A 21029-nucleotide genomic window follows, 5' to 3' on the forward strand; every position below is an offset into this window, starting at 1 on the left:
ATTTGGGTAGCAGTGGAAATATCACTTGTGTCTGTCTCCATAAAGTATTGATGGAGTAATAACTCACTCACTTTATGGCCTCTAAGAATTATACTGAGGGAGACCTAGGGTGAGGAAAGCAGGGAAAGGGGGGAGAAAGCTGAGAAAAGCAGAATTGAGGGAGGGGGAGGAAAAGCGATGAAAGCTGTGGATGAGCAGGAAAGAAAGAGAGAGAAAGGGGAAGGAGAGCGAGAACAGGCAGAGCGATGACAAGCACATAACATGTTTTATGAATTAAAAGGCTGTAGCTCAATTTCCTTTATCTCTCCGGCCATCCCTCCCTCACATAATCCACAGTGCCCCGGGGTATGCTAGCACACACACAGATGCTTACACACACACACACACACACACGCAAAGAGTCATTGCTCTCCCAACTTACCAGCCTGATTGGTTGTAATGTTGATTGACAGTTGTTGGGCGGGGTAAGGGCTCTTGTTGGAGACTCCGTTGACTGCCTATAGAAAAGTAATGGTTATTCCACCCTCAGACATTAAAGTTAATAGTTATTTGAACTGAGTTCTCCACCCCCATCTCTTCATAGCTCTTGGTGCCTTTCCATTCAAGCAATGCATCTGTTTAACAATAATAATGGTGGCTGATAGCTTGAACAACTAGCACATGATTTACCTTTAGCTTCTCAATTTTAGCTAGCAACCGCTGTTGTTTTTTGCCTGAAATGACAAATGGTGCTAGTAAAATTTGGCAAGCTAAGAGTAGCTAAGTTTAATGCCCCAGAATCATATGAAAATAGCAAAGCTAACAAGTTCAACTGTCAAAAGCATTAACTATATTACATGTTGAGTATTATAAGGGAAACCTCAGATTCATGCATTTCTTTGAGACCTAGAAAGTATGGCTGCCTGATTCTGATAGATAGAATCACACATTTTTCTTTGCAGCGAAATTGTATGTTTCACTTATAATGTTAAAACAGTTAAGGCTTGTCAGGTGAGTATGAAAAACATGATAGTACTGCTGCAGTGTAGCAGTAACTTGGTTAGACTGAGTGCACAGTAGGAGAAATCGTAGTGTGCTTTGTAGTGAAATGCTATACAGTAGATGAGGTAATCGAGGTAATCTACAAGGGTATGATAACCTGCAACTCCACAAAATAATTGGAAATACACTACTGTGCATATATATATATATATATATATATATATATATATATATATATATATATATATATATATGTCGGTAGTTGGAGGGGACCGGTCCCTTCTTGGGGTCCTTGGGGATCAGGACCGTCCGGCCTTCAGTTAGCCATTCCGGGTGTCTCTCGTTAACTAGCAGCTGGTTCATTTGTGCTGCCAGACGCTCGTGGAGTGCAGTCAGCTTCTTCAGCCAGTAGGCGTGAACCATGTCGGGCCCTGGTGCTGTCCAACTCTTCATACTGGAGACCCTTTCTTGGATATCTGCCACTGTGATGGTTACTGGACCCTGTTCAGGGAGGTCGCTGTGGTCTGCCCTCAGATCCTCTAGCCACTGAGCATTGCCGTTATGGGTTGCATCCTTCTCCCATATGCTCTTCCAGTATTGCTCCGTCTCCAGCCTTGGTGGTGCTGTTCTCTTATTGTTCCCTTGCCACTGAGAGTACACCTTTGCTGGTTCTGTGGAGAACAGCTGGTTTATTCTCCTGCCTTCTATCTCTCTGGTGTACCTCCTCAAGCGGCTGGCCAAGGCTGTGAGTCTTTGCTTGGCAGTTTCCAAGGCCTCAGGTATGGACAGCTTGCTGTATTTCTTAGGCACCTTATTTGTCGCACCTTTCTGCAACTCCGTTAGTTGGCTAACCTCCCTCCGTGCTACTTTGATCTTGCCCTCTAGCCTCCTTCTCCATGGAGGGTACTGCCCCTTGTCGCTGTTCAACTTGTAGCCAAGCATCTCACTGATCACTGCTGCCGTATTGTAGATCAGCTTGTTAGTGTCGGTAATCGTGGTTGTAGGTATTGCCCGTAGTGCTGCATTAACATCATCTAGCAGACCTTCTGAGGGTACTTCACGTAATCTTGGTAACCGGCTACGGGTTTCGACCAATAACCTGCCTCAGTACTACATGGAAGCTCCTGTCAGGCATCATATCGGCCAAGATGAACAGGCACATGGGTCAATACATGAGCGGGACACAGAAAGGAATTGGCAAGAATACCAGAGGCGCAAAACACCAGCTACTGGTAGACAGAACAATCAGCCGAGACTGCAAGACCAGACTGACCAACCTGTGCACTGCCTGGATTGATTACAAGAAGGCCTATGACTCAATGCCCCACAGCTGGATACTGGAATGCCTAGAATTGTACAAGATCAATGGGACCCTAAGAGCCTTCATCAGGAACTCAATGGGGATGTGGCATACAACACTAGAGGCCAACTCCAAGCCCATAGCACAAGTCACCATCAAGTGCGGGATCTACCAAGGAGATGCTCTGTCCCCACTGCTGTTCTGCATAGGCCTGAACCCCTTCAGTGAGATCATTAACAAGACTGGCTACGGATACCGACTACGGAACGGAGCAGTTGTCAGCCACCTCCTGTACATGGATGACATCAAGCTGTATGCCAAGAGTGAACGAGACATCGATTCACTGATCCACACTACCAGGCTATACAGCAATGACATTGGAATGTCGTTCGGACTGGAGAAGTGTAGTCGGATGGTAACAAAGAGAGGGAAGGTAGTCAGAACTGAGGGGATTGAACTACCAGAAGGCAACATTGCAGACATAGAGGACAGTTACAAGTACTTGGGGATCCCGCAGGCGAATGGGAACCATGAAGAGGCCGCTAGAAAAGCTGCAACCACCAAGTACCTGCAGAGGGTCAGGCAAGTCCTGAGGAGTCAGCTGAATGGTAAGAACAAGATCCGGGCCATCAACACGTACGCCCTGCCCGTGATCAGGTACCCTGCTGGGGTAATAGGCTGGCCAAAGGAGGAGATAGAAGTCACTGACATAAAGACAAGAAAGCTCCTTACCATGCATGGAGGGTTTCACCCCAAGTCCAGCACCCTGAGGCTGTACGCTAAGCGGAAGGAAGGGGGCCGGGGACTGGTGAGTGTCAGCACCACAGTCCAGGATGAGACAACGAACATCCAAGAATACATTGGGAAGATGGCCCCAACTGACCGAGTGCTCAGTGAATACCTCAGGCAGCAGAAACCCAAGAAAGAGGAGGGAGACGAGGAACCATCATGGAAGGACAGGCCCCTGCACGGTATGTACCACCGGCAGATAGAGGAGGTGGCTGATATCCAGAAATCCTACCAGTGGCTGGACAAAGCTGGACTGAAAGACAGCACAGAGGCACTAATCATGGCAGCACAAGAACAAGCTCTGAGCACAAGATCCATAGAGGCTGGGGTCTATCACACCAGGCAAGACCCCAGGTGCAGGCTGTGTAAAGATGCCCCAGAGACAATCCAGCACATAACAGCAGGGTGCAAGATGCTAGCAGGCAAGGCATACATGGAACGCCATAACCAAGTGGCCGGCATAGTGTACAGGAACATCTGTGCCGAGTATAACCTGGAAGTCCCGAGGTCAAAACGGGAGATGCCCCCAAGGGTGGTGGAGAATGGCCGAGCTAAGATCCTGTGGGACTTCCAGATACAGACGGACAAAATGGTGGTGGCTAACCAACCGGACATAGTGGTGGTAGACAAACAGAAGAAGACGGCCGTAGTGATCGATGTAGCGGTTCCGAATGACAGCAATATCAGGAAGAAGGAACACGAGAAGCTGGAGAAATACCAAGGGCTCAGAGAAGAGCTCGAGAGGATGTGGAGGGTGAAGGTAACGGTGGTCCCCGTGGTAATCGGAGCACTAGGTGCGGTGACTCCCAAGCTAGGCGAGTGGCTCCAGCAGATCCCGGGAACAACATCGGAGATCTCTGTCCAGAAGAGCGCAGTCCTGGGAACAGCTAAGATACTGCGCAGGACCCTCAAGCTCCCAGGCCTCTGGTAGAGGACCCGAGCTTGAAGGATAAACCGCCTGCATGGGCGTGCTGGGTGTTTTATATATATTATAGTACAGGGTGGGCCATATATATATATATATATATATATATATATATACATATATATACATTCATTCATTCATTCATTCATTCATTCATTCACTCGGACTTTCTGACCACGTCATGATCCACCTAATCCCCGCGTACAGACAGAGGCTGAAGCTCTCCAAACCTGTCGTGAGGACCAAAAAACTGTGGAGCAACGAGGCTGTGGAGGAGCTTCGCACGTGTTTGGAGTCTACAGACTGGGACACAATGAAGGCTGCTTCTAACAGCTTGGACGAGTTTACGGACACTGTCACCTCCTATATCCACTTCTGTGAGGACAGCATTGTGCCATCACGCACCAGGGTGAGTTATAACAATGACAAACCCTGGTTTACTCCTAAACTCAAAAAGCTGTGGCTGGAAAAGAGAAAGGCGTTCAGAAGCGGAGACAGGGACTGCTACAGAGAGGCCAAGTACAGGTTCACTAAAGAAGTGGACATTGCTAAACATCAGCACTCTGAGAAGATGCAGCAGCAGATCTCAGAGAATGACTCGGCCTCTGTGTGGAAAGGTTTTAGGAATATCACCAACTACAAGCCTAAAACCCCCCACTCCACTGATGACTTGCTCTTGGCCAACACCCTTAACACCTTTTACTGCCGTTTTGACGAGCCATAAGGCAGCCTTCACATCTCCAACGGCCCCAACAATAGAGACACTTTGGACACTCATTCCCCCACCTCTCCCCCCTCCATAGAGCCATCACCACCTTCAACCACTTCACCTACAACACCCCCCTCCTCACTCCACACAAAAGAGGATTTCACACCACCTCCTCCCACCACAACTCTTCATATTCATGAAGCAGGTGTGAGGAAGCAGTTTAAGAGTCTGAATGCTCGAAAAGCTCCCGGCCCAGACGGTGTGTCACCTGCCACCCTCAGACACTGTGCAAACGAGCTGGCCCCAGTGTTTTCTGGCATTTTCAACTCCTCACTGCAGGCATGTCATGTGCCTGCCTGCTTCAAGTCCTCTACCATAATCCCTGTCCCCAAGAAACCAAGGATCACTGGATTAAATGACTACAGACCCGTGGCTCTGACATCTGTGGTCATGAAGTCATTTGAGCGTCTGGTTCTCTCCTATCTCAAGACCCTCACGGCCCCCCTCCTGGACCCACTGCAGTTTGCATACAGAGCCAACAGGTCTGTAGATGACGCCATCAACATGGCCCTACACTTCATCCTGCAGCATCTGGACTCCCCAGGAACCTACGCCAGGATCCTGTTTGTGGACTTCAGCTCTGCCTTCAACACCATCCTTCCAGACCATCTCCAAGGCAAGCTTTCCCAGATGAATGTGCCTGATCCCATCTGCTGGTGGATCACTGACTTCCTGATGGACAGGAAGCAGCATGTGAGGCTGGGAAAGAATGTCTCGGACTCCCGGACCATCAGCACCGGCTCCCCTCAGGGCTGTGTTCTTTCTCCTCTGCTCTTCTCCCTGTACACCAACTACTGCACCTCCACCCACCAGTCTGTCAAGCTAATCAAGTTTGCAGATGACACTACCGTTATTGGACTCATCTCGGACGGGGATGAGTCTGCCTACAGGAGGGAGGTTGAACGTCTGGTGTCCTGGTGCAGCCACAACAACCTGGTGCTGAATGCCCAGAAGACAGTGGAGATTATTCTGGACTTCAGGAAGCACACAGCCCCACTCCCCCCCATCATCCTGACTGACACCCCCATCACCTCTGTGGACTCATTCCGCTTCCTGGGTACCACCATCACCCAGGACCTGAAGTGGGAGCCCACCATCACCTCCGTCATTAAGAAAGCCCAGCAGAGGATGTACTTCCTGAGGGAGCTGAAGAAATTCAACCTGCCAACACGGACGATGATGCAATTCTCCACTGCAATCATCGAGTCCATCCTCACCTCCTCCATCACCGTGTGGTACGCTAGAGCTACTATCAGGGACAAACAGAGACTGCAGCGTGTTGTGCGCTCTGCTGAGAAGGTGATTGGCTGCAGACTCCTATCTCTGCAGGACCTGTACACCTCCAGGACACTGGGGCATGCAGCTCGGATCTCAGCTGACCCTTCTCACCCTGGACACAGTCTGTTTGACCTGCTCCCCTCAGGCAGGAGGCTCCGGTCCATTCGCACCAGAACCTCTCGCCATAAGAACAGTTTCTTCCCCTCTGCTGTTGGACACATGAACAATAAGCGTATGACTGTTCCCACCACTAACACATGACCCTACGCTGTGATCACTGCATCATTCCATGTTTGGCACTGATCACCACCTGCACTCATGTATATATCTATCTACTTAGCACTTTTAATTCTTATTCTTATTTTTATTTTCATGTCTATTTAAGCGTAATTTATGACAGTATGTTTGCACTGAAGCACCGCAGCAATTTCCTAATGTTGTAAACCTGCTCAACATTTGGCAATAAAACCTTTTCTGATTCTGATACACCATAATAAAATGGGAATGGTTGGTGATATTAAAGTCCTGTTGGTGGCACATTAGTATATGTGAGGGGGCAAACTCCTCAATATGGGTGGTGACCATGATGGCCATTTAGAAGTCAGCCATCTTGGATACAACTTTTGTTTTTTCAATAGGAAGGGGGCCATGTGACACATCAAACTTATTGGTAATGTCACAAGAAAAACAATGGTATGCTTGGTTTCAACGTAACTTTATTCTTTCATGAGTTATTTACAAGTTTCTCTTTGTTCACAGCCATTGACACGTCGAAGAGGTTAACACGTGAGGAGCAGATCGAAATTGTGTTGATATCTGGTGAACGCAGTAACCGGGTCACTGAAGCAGATTTCAATGCAAGACACCCTACGGGACCACCCATCTCCCATGCTACAGTTAGCAAACTGCTTGCTGAGTTTCGTGAAACTGGTTCAGTGTTGGATTTGCCAAAATGTGAACGCAAGAAAACTGTCACTAATGAAGAAACATCAGTGGCTGTCCTAGCTTCATTCAGCAAGAGCCCACAGCGTAGCACTTGCCGCATGTCACTTGAGAGTGGCATTAGTCGAACATCCCTTCGGCGGATATTAGCTACACACAAATGGCACCCTTACAAACTCCAGCTACTGCAGCATCTCAACGAGGATGACCCAGATCGGCGCACAGAATTTGCAGAATGGGCAAAACAAAAATTGGAACAGGACCCTCAGTTCATGCAGAAGATTTTGTTTAGTAATGAGGCAAACTTTTATGTGAATGGTGAAGTTAACAAACAAAACCACCGCTATTGGTCTGACACTAACCCACATTGGATGGATCCCCCCAAGACTGTTGGAACAACAAAAGTGATGTATGGTGTGGTATATGGGGTACAACGATAGTGGGTCCATTCTTCATCAATGGAAACCTCAAGGCCACTGGATATTTGAAATTACTACATGATGATGTGTTTCCCTCTTTGTGCACTGAAGCTGGCACGTTCCCTGAGTTTTTCCGGCAAGAAAATAATGTGGTGCACCACCACATTATGGGTGCCAGGTCCGAGCATTCCTAGATGAACAGTTTCCTGGAAAGTGGATTGGTCGTCGTGGGCCTGTTGAATGGCTCCCAAGGTCTCCCGATCTGACCCCCTTAGACTTTTATCTTTGGGGTAATCTGAAGGCAATGTCTATGGTGTGAAGATACGAGATGTGCAGCACCTGAAACTACGGATACTGGATGGCTGTGCTGGCATTTCTCCTGCGGTGTTGCTATCAGTGTGTGAAGAGTGGGAGAAGAGGGTTGCATTGACAATCCAACACAATGGGCAGCACATTGAACACATCTTATAAGTGGTCAGAAACTTGTAAATAACTCATGAAAGAATAAAGTTACGTTGAAACCAAGCACACCATTGTTTTTCTTGTGACATTACCAATAAGTTTGATGTGTCACATGGCCCTCTTCCTATTGAAAAAACAAAAGTTGTATCCAAGATGGCTGACTTCTAAATGGCCACCATGGTCACCACCCATCTTGAGGAGTTTGCCCCCTCACATATACTAATGTGCCACAAACAGGACTTTAATATCACCAACCATTCCCATTTTATTATGGTGTATCCATATAAATGGCCCACCCTGTAGATCTAAGGAACCAGACTCTCTCGTGATATTCACAGTGATACTTTCATGTTTTTCTTTAGATAGAATATTTGACAGTCATGTCTTTAAGAAATGGGGAGAAAAAATTCTGCAACAATATCCAAAGAAAGGCTGTGTAATGTTCTTCAAGAAGCCTGAAGAACTATTCCCGATGACCACTTAAAGAAAGCTTGGTTAAGAGAGTTCAGGCTATATTGGCCCCATCCTCTCACCCTGTGGCAGCTGGGATAGGCTCCGGCCCATCCACCCCAACGAATCAGAATTAGATAAGCGGAAGAAAAATAGATGGATGTAAATTATTTAGAGGCTTAAAAAACATCTGACACACTCTTTTCTTGTGTATGCAGTATCTGCGTCATTTAAACTTTAACATGCACAAAAATACAGAGACCCAGCTCTCCCAGTTACAGCTGTTAATCTGTTATTGGGCACTTGCTGTGGTTTAGTAGTCAGTTAGGTATCAGAAACAAGAAGCTAGTTTAATATCAGGGAATAAAAATTCTGCTAGTCCCTTTGCGAAGCTTTAAGAGCTCCAAATGTGTTTCATCTCACCAACACTGAGACACAATTAACAGGTTGGGAGTGCTTTTTAAAGACCATCTAATTAGCTGCCACATATTATATTTGTCATGAGCTCAACTAATCATTTTGATGGTTGAACAATGTCTTCAGTCATAGCAAATAAAGGCTGGCAATTACTAATGACTTACTCCAAGCTCTATTTATTCTGTGTCCCTTAATCAAATAGTACCTCCTATCAAGACTATAAAAGGCACATCTTACTTTGCCTCAAAACTTTGTGTTATTAGAGTAGTTAGTACGTTTTCATGCATGGTTGAATTGTGGTAAAACCAGTGTTAATTTACGTCATAGTTTTCGTCAACAACCTTTTTTCTTTGCTTAAAACAAGACAATATCAAACAACAAACTAATGCACGAGGACAAAAACTATGATTATATGAGCCAACACTTTCATCAACAAAAGAACATAATATGAAAATATTCAGGACAGACGAGAGCCAATCAGAACTAATTAAGTTGTGTAGAAAGGCAAATTTGGAAGTGAGCGAATTAGAAGTAATTACCGTGTGTAGTTTGGGTAAATGTGCACATTTGATCTGGCCCTGGAAAATGGTAGCTAGCACACATTAGTAACACTACACGTCTTTTGAACTTCAGAGGTTCAATGCCTGACCAGGGCGTCTGTATCCAGTAAGCCTCCCTAGACTGTCACCACTCGCTTGAACGGGAATACCAGAGAGATGGAAATCAGGAGAATAAACCAAGGAAACAGTGCGACACTGCCCCACCTCCAGTCTTGTTATGGCTATGTAAGAATAGCCCCACGAAGACTGAAGACAGAGCAATACTGGAAGAGCATATGGGAGAAGAACGCAACCCACAGCACAACCACAGCAATCTCCCTGAATAGGATCCAGTAATCATCACAGTGGCAGACATCAAAGAAAGGGTCTCCAGTATGAAGTATTGGACAACACCAGGCCCGAACATAATTCAAGCTCACTGGCTGAAAAAGCTGACTTCACTCCATGAACGTCTGGTAGCACAAATGAACCAACTGCTAATCGACAAGAGATACCCAATATGACTAAATGAAGGCCAGGGAGTCCTGATCCCCAAGGATCCCCAGAAAGAACGGTGCCGATCCAATCAATAACCTGCCTCAGTACCACATGATGTCAGGCATCATAGCGACTAATATGAACAAGGACATTGCTCAACACATGAGCAGGGCACAGAAAGGAATTGGCAGAGACCAAGAAATACCAGAGACCGAGACTGAAAGACCAGCTGAAAGACCAGCTCCAGATCCTGGAATATCTAGAACTACACAAGATCAACAGGACCCGTAGCACCTTCAACAGGAACTTAATGGGGATGTGGCGAATAATACTATCCAACTGGACATGTCACCATCAAGTGCAGGGTTTACCAAGGAGATGGCCTTTCCCTATAGTTGTTCTGGATAGGCCTGATCCCCCTCATTAGGATCATTAACAAGACTGGCTACAGAGCCAGACTAAGGAATAAAGCAATTGTTAGCTGCCTCCTCTACATGGATGACATCAAGCTGTATGCCAAGAGTGAAGAAGACATCGATTCACTGCAACGACATTGGAATGTTAATCGGACTGGAGAAGTGTAGTTCGATGGTAACAAAGAGAGGGAAGATAGTCAGAACTGTGAGGATTGCACTACCCACAGGGAAATGGGAACCACGAAGAGGTCGCTAAAAAGTGGCAAACACCAAATACCTGCAGAGGGTAAGGCAAGTCCTGGGGAGTCAGCTGAATGGAAAAAACAATACCTGGGCAATCAGCACCAACGCCCTGCCCATGATCAAGAACCCTTCTGGCCAAAGGAGAACATAGAAGCCACTGACATCGAAACAAGGAAGCTCCTGACTATACATGGTTTTCACCCAAAATCCTGCACCCTGAGACTGCATGCTAAGTGAAAGGAAGAAGGACCAAGGACTGGTTATTGTCAGAACCACTGTCCAGAATGAGACAACAAACATCCATGAGTAAATCAGAAAGATGTCCACAACCGACTGCGTGCTTAGTGAATACCTCAGGTAAACGAAACCCAAGAAAGGAGAGGAGGAGCCATGGAAGGACAGGCCCATGCACGGTATGTACCACTGGCAGATAGAGGAAGTAGCTAACATTCAGAAATCCTACTAGTGGCTGGACAAAGCTGGTCTGAAAGACAGTACAGAGGAACTGATCATGGCAGCACAGGAACAAGATCTAAGTACAAGATCCCTGGAGGCTGGGGTCTATCCCGCCAGGCAAGACACCAGGTGCAGGCTGTGTAAAGATTCCTGAGACAGATAGAATTAGCTATACCAAGTGATAACAACATCAGGAAAAAGGAACAAAGGAACAGACGTATCAAGGGCTAAGAGAAGAACTCAAGAAGATGTGGAGTGTGAAAGTAACAGTGGTCCCAGGGGTAATCAGAGCACTCGGTGCAGTGACCCACAAGCTAGGTGAGTGGTTCCAGCAGATCCCAGAAACAAAATCCAAGAGAAGAATTTCTAATGAATTTTTATTTAAAACAATTCAGTGGACTACATATTGAACTTAGAGGACAGATACAAAATATCAATCCTATCGTGTTGTATTGATCCGGTTGGTACCTAATGGATTAGTATCGATAGTATCGATGCTTGCCCACCTCTAGTAGTAGGTGCTCTCACCAAACAGTACAGCTTCCCCCCCATATGCTCCCTGTTTCTCATGATAACAGGGAAAAATTTCAATGCATGGGATGAAAAGACGAGTAGACATATGGGCACATTGATTTAATGACTAAATTTATCGTTCATCAATATTGACATATTCATCCCGCAACAGATGGGCCACACTATTCATATAGTCAGGGATTGGATTCTATTTTTAAAAAATAGCCACCTCTAGTTAGTAGAGTCATTGAACTCATTGAACTGAATTCTAATACCACTGGCCTTGATTTTAGACTTACGTGTATGGGAAATGAGGCAGATGGCAGAAGATTGAAGGGACACAATTGTACTGGTTTTATAGACTTCAGGGTGACCCTGTAAGTTGAGAGTTATAACTGCAGATTGTGCATAAAAGCCTGCATGTCAGCAAGCATCTATGTAGCCTCAGTAACCTTGAGCATTATGGTTAATATTTGCATTTCAAAAAATAGCTGACAGCAAGGTTGTTTTTAAAGTGGGTAATAAGCATAACTACTTTTTTTAAGTACTAACTTTTGCTGTTCTTGACAGTGGACAAAAAAATACAACTAAAATACAGTAAATATCAACATCACATTTGCTGTGAAATGTCTGTGTAGGTTCTCAGTCATCCATGTCATGGTATTCTAAGGAGCTTGGAAAGAAAGTGACTGGATTCTTTAAGTTTCTTGAAGATGTTTAATCTCTTATCCCAGAAGCTTCTTGAGTTCTGAAACGAAATGGTGGACAATCCCACGTATTTAAATCTCGTGGCAGTGTGCCTTAATAAACAGAGTCAACTCCTTTTTTGACACATTGGCTCGTGTGATGAGGCGCATGAGTCATGTGGCCAATAAATTGCTAAATAGTGGCATTTTGGGGAGAGTGTTGGAACTATGCATGAAAATTTCTTTGATGCATTTTTGCTGTTTTTAGTACACCTCTGGAGTCCACCGCAACTGCTGCAAATCCAGCATGAATGCAACTCCCACTAACTGACAATGAGTCTAGGCCTACACGAAGTGCCTGTTTGATATACACAAAATAGATTTTTCACTGTTGTAAACACTCAACAAATCTCTTCACAGCACAAACAAAGCATGAAAAAGGGAGGCAGCCCTCCGTCTGTGGACAAACCTGTATGTCAAAGGTGTACGACGTGTGGGCCCGCAGCTTGCTGATCTCAACCCTTGTTTCCTTTAACGCCTGTTTGCCTGGAACAAACACCACGCTGTCATCACATGGCTGACAAGCCCGACGCTCATTGCTGTGGCATCGGCGACACAACAAATTATACGACAAGTCGTCGCGGTGTCCAGTGTCACGTGGTGAGTGCCACTCCAACATCACCGATGTCTGGTTGACCACTGAGACCACATTGCGAGGAGCTGAAGGGACACCTGGAAAGAAAAATAACGAGTGAGAGGGAATGTCACCTGTTTACATGGAAGAATTTGTCTGTGTGTGTGTGTGTGTGTGTGTGTGTGTGTGTGTGTGTGTGTGTGTGTGTGTGTGTTATGTTTGGAAACAATGTGTTTGGAAACAGTTGATAACCATACTAAATAAATAACTGAAATTTGTTGTTTGTTGATATGGGATATTAGATTTAACATTATGTGTTTTCCTTAGTTTTACACAATATTGTCTATGATTTCAAAACTTGAACCAATAGTAAAGTTTGTGCCTTTTTAGGTAAAATAAGGAAATAAAAATGCAAGAGCCCCACCATTCTTAAAATTAGGGGTGGGCGATTTATCAAATATACTCAATGCATTGTGAGTTTTTCCATGGTTAAAATGGTTTTATCGTAACCACTGAGTATACGTTGCCATGGAAATATTAAGCTGTCTGCACATAATCCACTGTGAGTTTTTTTCTCCCACATGCTATGAATGCATAATTAATCCCCCCCCACCGGAAAATCTTCTACCCGCCACACTGCACCGAGCATGGGTGTTTATATACTACCAGGATGTATACAAACTATGAAACCAATTGTGAATAATATTTGGAAGCACCAAATAATGTTACCATTTGTCACGTACGTGATAGAATACCTGCCTGTTGTAAACTATAATTAGTGGATGGATATCAGATAAACAAATAAGATCGTAGAACAGGTACGCTTTCACATTTTTCTGGTTCTTTATTGCACATGTAAACTTTGCAGTTTTGTTTTAAAGCTTTTGTTATGTGTAAAATGGTGAAAAACATCATAAGATACATTTACTAACCTAACAGCTGAGGTTTTTAAAAACATTGGGGTTGGTCTTGAAAATTAATTAATGATAAATATATCTCCCCATCCAGCTGGGGGGAACAGGTACTAATAACTAATTTAGCCAAGGCCACCAAAAAAGGCTAAATCCCATTTATCAGACATTGATCAGTGAAAGAAAGAAAGTAGGAAAGAAAGAGAGCAGCATATGTTCACAATGATTACGGAAATAAAACTGGGGACTCAGGATCTGAGTTTGGTTGTGTTCCAATTAAAAAAAATGCTGACATTTCTTTTCTTCTTGATGTCAAAAACAAGGCCAAGTGCGAAAACACCATTAATGTAAGACTAAAGAGCTGCAGACATGTTAATCTTGAGCACCTTCAGCTGTTAATTGTGGTGAATTGAACTTAACATGTTTGAATCAGCTCTAAAATCAGTACTTTCAGTTTTTCTTCTCTACAATATTTAAATTCAGAATCCCTTCACTTTTTAGGTCTCGTTAAATCAATCTCAGTTGTAAGCTTTATTCATCATCTAAATCTATTCAGAGCCTGGACTTGTGATGTTTTAAAGTAATGAAATGTAGAACTTTCTCAGGATGCCAGAATGGTTTTATCACAACGTTCACGTTTCAGTACTGAAAGCTGAACACACTTCTGTTTCTCTGAACTGCTTTACTTTTTATTCCACCAAGTTAGTTTTTAAAGCACTGTTATCATCCATTCTTATTGTTTATTATGCAAGGAATGAAGAGTTTGACAATGTTATATCACTTGTTGAAACCCATGACCTAAACTTCTAAAATGTGATGTTAGTCAGCCATCACCAAGACCTTTACAGATTCAAAGTCACTGACTTTGGGCTCTCTCAGCTCCACAATGGTAAGTAGATGAAACATCTCTGATAGTCAGAGATGTACTGGATATTTGCACAGTCACACAAACCTCCAAAGTTTCTGAGGGGTTTCTCAGCAGTACGATAAATCATAGTTATCCAAACTGTCAATATCAATAGCAATTGTGACAATTACAATCACCTCCATCATGTCCCTGGAATTTATTCTGGGACTTCAGTTTGCAGAGGCCACAGATGGGTTGCACTGCTGCTACTCTGTGCTTACCCCAACAACAATGAATAATGATATAGTAAATACAATAACATGATTAAAGTCTGCTCCTCATTTAGTCTGAAGAACTTGACTCCCAATTTGCAGATGAGACTCACAGTGGAGACCCTGGACCAGCTGCCAGACAAAATTGCTAAACTGTGGGCCAGAGACTGCCCATTTCTTCCACAGAGAGTTCAATTCCACCAGCACTTCACCATTGCTCTGCTTAATTTCGATAGTCCTTAAACTTGTGTTTGAATTACACTTTTTTTTTAAGTTAACATCCTATTTTTTTGTATAAAAACTTAAAGGTATACACATTTACAAAGCACATGGTCTCTGTAGACCAACCAGAACCCCATCACACAAACTCAGAAATGCTTTGTTGGAATATGTAAACCACTGCACTACTAAGCCACTACTTTTAGTAGTTTCACTGATCACAAGGATTCGCTGCAGAGGGAAACATCGCTTATTTGATTTGTCAGATTTTGTATGCCAGATGCACTTCCTGTTGCAACTCCAAATGGATTTGTGCACCTTATCATGTAATAACCATAATGAGGTGGTGATTCTTTCACCAGACAGAAATACCAAGGGACCTGAGGCAACGCTAACTCAGAACCCTACAAGTCCCCATCTTTTAAGCACCTGTTAGCTAACTGTGCTTGGCTTATTGCTGAACACTGAGCACATCAGGAAACACTGCTTCATTTGCTCCACACTGTTTCACTGCTTCATTTGGGACATGCACAACACTAACAGGTGTAAGAACAACAGCCCATACTTGGCTTCCAGAGAGAACCTTCAGCCCTACACTCAATGCAGATATACAGTGGGGCAAAAAAGTATTTAGTCAGCCACCGATTGTGCAAGTTCCCCCACCTAAAATGATGACAGAGGTCAGTAATTTGCACCAGAGGTACACTTCAACTGTGAGAGACAGAATGTGAAAAAAAAAATCCATGAATCCACATGGTAGGATTTGTAAAGAATTTATTCGTAAATCAGGGTGGAAAATAAGTATTTGGTCAATAACAAAAATACAACTCAATACTTTGTAACATAACATAGGGCGATCGTGGCTCAAGAGTTGGGAGTTCGCCTTGTAATCGGAAGGTTGCCGGTTCGAGCCCCGGCTTGGACAGTCTCGGTTGTTGTGTCCTTGGGCAAGACACTTCACCCATTGCCTACTGGTGGTGGTCAGAGGGCCCGGTGGCGCCAGTGTCCGGCAGCCTCGCCTCTGTCAGTGCGCCCCAGGGTGGCTGTGGCTACAATGTAGCTTGCCATCACCAGTGTGTGAATGTGTGTGTGAATGGGTGGATGACAGGTTGTGTAAAGCGCTTTGGGGTCCTTAGGGACTAGAAAAGCGCTATACAAATACAGGCCATTTACCATTTACCATATAACCTTTGTTGGCAATAACAGAGGTCAAACGTTTACTATAGGTCTTTACCTGGTTTGCACACACAGTAGCTGGTATTTTGGCCCATTCCTCCATGCAGATCTTCTCGAGAGCAGTGATGTTTTGGGGCTGTCGCCGAGCAACACGGACTTTCAACTCCCGCCACAGATTTTCTATGGGGTTGAGGTCTGGAGACTGGCTAGGCCACTCCAGGACTTTCAAATGCTTCTTACGGAGCCACTCCTTTGTTGGTGTGTTTTGGATCATTGTCATGTTGGAAGACCCAGCCTCGTTTCATCTTCAAAGTTCTCACTGATGGAAGGAGGTTTTGGCTCAAAATCTCACGATACATGGCCCCATTCATTCTGTCCTTAACACGGATCAGTCGTCCTGTCCCCTTGGCAGAAAAACAGCCCCATAGCATGATGTTTCCACCCCCATGCTTCACAGTAGGTATGGTGTTCTTGGGATGCAACTCAGTATTCTTCTTCCTCCAAACACGACGAGTTGAGTTTATACCAAAAAGTTCTACTTTGGTTTCATCTGACCACATGACATTCTCCCAATCCTCTGCTGTATCATCCATGTGCTCTCTGGCAAACTTCAGACGGGCCTGGACATGCACTGGCTTCAGCAGCGGAACACGTCTGGCACTGCGGGATTTGATTCCCTGCCGTTGTAGTGTGTTACTGATGGTGACCTTTGTTACTTTGGTCCCAGCTCTCTGCAGGTCATTCACCAGGTCCCCCCGTGTGGTTCTGGGATCTTTGCTCACCGTTCTCATGATCATTTTGACCCCACGGGATGAGATCTTGCGTGGAGCCCCAGATCGAGGGAGATTATCAGTGGTCTTGTATGTCTTCCATTTTCTGATGATTGCTCCCACAGTTGATTTTTTCACACCAAGCTGCTTGCCTATTGTAGATTCACTCTTCCCAGTCTGGTGCAGGTCTACAATACTTTTCCTGGTGTCCTTCGAAAGCTCTTTGGTCTTGGCCATGGCGGAGTTTGGAGTCTGACTGTTTGAGGCTGTGGACAGGTGTCTTTTATACAGATGATGAGTTCAAACAGGTGCCATTCATACAAGTAACGAGTGGGGGACAGAAAAGCTTCTTACAGAAGACGTTACAGGTCTGTGAGAGTCAGAGATTTTCCTTGTTTGAGGTGACCAAATACTTATTTTCCACCCTAATTTACGAATAAATTCTTTACAAATCCTACCATGTGAATTCATGGATTTTTTTTTCACATTCTGTCTCTCACAGTTGAAGTGTACCTCTGGTGCAAATTACTGACCTCTGTCATCATTTTAAGTGGGGGAACTTGCACAATCGGTGGCTGACTAAATACTTTTTTGCCCCACTGTATATGCACACACAAATGTCTCACCCAATGGCGGCAACACTGATGCTAAAAAATAAAGAAGTCAAACTAAAATAAAGGAGTCAAAGACACCTGTGTCTCACAATATCTTGATGCCTACTTTCTCGCCACGCTTGTGAGAAATGCTTGGAAGACTCTTATTTACCATTTATCACCCATAGGTGATAAACGGTAAATAAAAGTCCAGCTCACATTTTGAGACCTGAGATTTCATCTCACAATCCAAGATGTTCAACGTTTCAGCAGCTCGCCCCCGTACACACTTCCTCCTTCCCACAACTCTGAAGGCTAAAACTGTCAGTCTTCCAATGGCCTCGCCTTTGACAAAATTTACAAAACTTACCAGAATCACGCACAATCACTGCCACCAATTCCCATGAGTGCAGCAAGCGAGAGAAAAATGCAAATCATCAATATGGGATCCACCAATCCAACAACATTATACTTACTCAAACTTTCCTAAGAACACAGAATAATGTTACCAACTGAATAAGGATGAGCAATGATTGATTAAACTATTTATCCACATCAGTGATATAAAGCAATCCATGGATGCACTGACAAATGCATGACATGTGTTGTATGTGCAAAACCAAACCACAAAAAAATAACTCAAACAAAAAGATAACAAGAAATGGAGATGGACACATTTTGGTAATCAGGTCTTTGTTTTGATCATTGAATAAATAATTATCATTGATCTGCTCAACAAATGGGTTCATGGGCTCTAATATTCATGTGAATAATCATCAAGGAAGTATTCTTAAACTCAGTGACAGTTAAAATAAAAGTTAGGTGCCATTCGCACCAGAACCTCTCGCCATAAGAACAGTTTCTTCCCCTCTGCTGTTGGACACATGAACAATAACCATATGACTGTTCCCACCACTAACACATGACCCTACGCTGTGTCACTGCATCATTCCATGTTTGGCACTGATCACCACCTGCACTCATGTATATATCTTTCTACGTAGCACTCTTAATTCTTATTCTCATGTATATATCTCATGTATAGCTCATGCACATATCTTTCTACGTAGCACTTTTAATTCTTATCCCTACTTTTATTTTTTCATGTCTATTTAAGTGCTATTTATGACACTATTTAAGTGCTATTTATGACACTATGTTTGCACTGAAGCACCGCAGCAATTTCCTAATGTTGTAAACCTGCTCAACATTTGGCAATAAACCCCTTTCTGATTCTGATTCTTTCTTACCCATTCTGGGCATCCGATGTTCTCACGTACTGCAACTGCAGTGCAGTCGAATACTTTATCTTAATTGGCATCCGCTTGTATAATACTGAGAGGGTTGTAGAAACTGTCAAGGCTGCTTGCTGACATGGAAAGTTGACAAGTGCAGTTCCCAGTCGGAAGTTTGCACTTCAGCCAACAGTGTCTACAATGTTCAAAAAGTGACCCAATAGCTCAGCGCCAGTAGGGAATCTGCATCTCTTTTCTCTCTTGCCGGTTCGCTCTCTTTTCTCTTAGCTCTTCTCTGTGATCTGAGGAACAGCTAAGGGCTTTTAGGGTACACAACCAGGGTTTTCACAAGGTTAAACCTACTGGGTGCACGTCTCTTTGATTGCTCGCACACATCACAGACACTGCAGTGCACACGCCAAACAAGAGCAGTTGAGATGAAATGGATATTCAACCTTGGCATATGGTAAATCACAGAGTCATTAGAAACAGCCGAGAAGGCCCTGTGGAATATGTGCATGTGCGCTTTTCTCAAAGAGACACTCAGAGGCAGAAATCAAAGTGCTAACAATCAGTAGGGGGGCTGAAAATCTAAGAAGCACCATCTTATAAACATTTCTACTGAGAGAGCGGGAAAGAGAAGACCCGTCTGGGTTTTGATTATTAGAGACAAACACAGTGTGTTGGCACAGGCGTTCACTCCATTTTACTTTTTTATCTAAATAGCACAAATACAAATTATTTTAAAGTGTCTGACACTCAGAGTTCACAGCAAGCACACATTCAAATGCAGAAAAGTAAGAAGCGAGGCGATAATCACATTATAAATTTTCCAGTTCCAGTTTTACTGTTGCAACAAGAGACAGCGTTCCAAAAGACTTAGAGACACAATCTGTGCTGCTGTTTACAGCCGCGTTCTTTTTCACAGTTTTGTAAATGGCTTACACAATATTGCTCTGACCTGTACACAAAAATACCACAAACAGAAAACCTCTACATATGCACACAGGGTAAAGACACACACACTCCTCCATACCTTTGCAGCCCATGAGGCGTGCTGAAGAAATGATTTTCTGTCAGGCAACTATCCACACAGCACACATTCACTCTTCCATCTCACTGGTCAGATTTTATATCTGATTGAGTTCATGCCAAATCCAAATAAACTGCAGCTCTTTCCTATATTAAACTTCCATCCCACTGTTTTTGAACTTTTTTCACTCCTTGTTCTCGTGGCTCTTGTGCTTGAAAGAAAACAAACAAACTTGTAACTCAGTTTGTTTTTGTCCTTGAATTGAAAGTACCCAGGTAATTCACAGAGCTGTGTAGGCTGACTAGGTTGACATCTGACACCTTTTCACATAAAAAGTCGATTTTTTTTCTCTTCTGTCTGCATCAGTTTGAGTTTGCTGCCACTGTTGTGATGGCTTTCATGTGGTACCTCTGTTGTCAGAATAGGTTAACCACATCAGCCGCTCCATATTTATTGTGACAAAGTCATTTTTGAACATTTTCTCTGTCATTTTATTTCAGTAAACTTTCAATGCAATTACTACATCGACTTTAAAACACCCAACCTGTGTAACTAGTGTTAAATAAACAATGACTATTTGCTTTGCTGTGTACAACGTTCAGGCTAGGACTGGGCGATATATCGAGTTTTTAAATATATCGATATATTTTTATACGAGATATGAGATGTGACAATATCGTTTATATCGATATAGTCTACGTTACGTTATAATTATACTTGTGGAGCCAATAATTTGCCTCTCTTTCGTCCACTTTTGTCTCTACGCAAACGTTACTCTGCCTCGCCTCGCTCCTTCACTGAACACAACTCCCCCTCCGCCATCGCTTCACCTGCAGGCGACGACAAGATGGACACAGCTATCAAAGAGGAGCTGGTCGGTAAAAAGAAACCATTGGGAGATTACTATTGTAGTGCTGTCAGGCTTAATCTCGTTAAAATGACGTTAACGCCATAACTGCATTAACGCAGCAAATCTCCGTAAACAATTAGCGCGGATCGCCCCGTGCGTGGGGCTGCAGAGCGTCAATGCGTTAACGAGTTTTATTAACGCTGTATGTTAATAAAAGTCCCTGTGTGAGATCTGGGACACAGCTTTGACTAAGAGCTCTCTTTGTTCTTACTTTATGGCTTAAAAAAATATCGAGATATATATCGTATATCGCCCAGCCCTAGTTCAGGCATTACATTTTGAACACTGACATATGAAGTGAATAACACAGGTTATCTCTTCATCCTGGCACCTGTTTGTGGGTGGG

The 21029-nt window shown here is 44.0% G+C and overlaps 1 protein-coding gene across 1 annotated transcript in view; it reads right to left on the reverse strand.

Moving 5' to 3' along the window:
• LOC146614605 (ephrin type-B receptor 1-like) overlaps positions 1-21029 on the reverse strand; it is a 150608-nt gene that overhangs the window by 59474 nt on the left and 70105 nt on the right. The window contains exons 7-8 of the mRNA XM_085376036.1: positions 12553-12815; positions 422-497 (exon numbers count right to left, since the gene is read on the reverse strand). Coding sequence (XP_085232162.1) covers positions 422-497; positions 12553-12815 — 339 coding nt within the window. The remainder of the gene's footprint in view (positions 1-421; positions 498-12552; positions 12816-21029) is intronic.

Source organism: Diplotaxodon limnothrissa, linkage group LG17 (genome assembly GCF_057381915.1).
Source record: "Diplotaxodon limnothrissa isolate DT_005_m linkage group LG17, D_limnothrissa_male_GT1.1, whole genome shotgun sequence".
In the NCBI taxonomy this organism is placed as follows: domain Eukaryota; kingdom Metazoa; phylum Chordata; class Actinopteri; order Cichliformes; family Cichlidae; genus Diplotaxodon; species Diplotaxodon limnothrissa.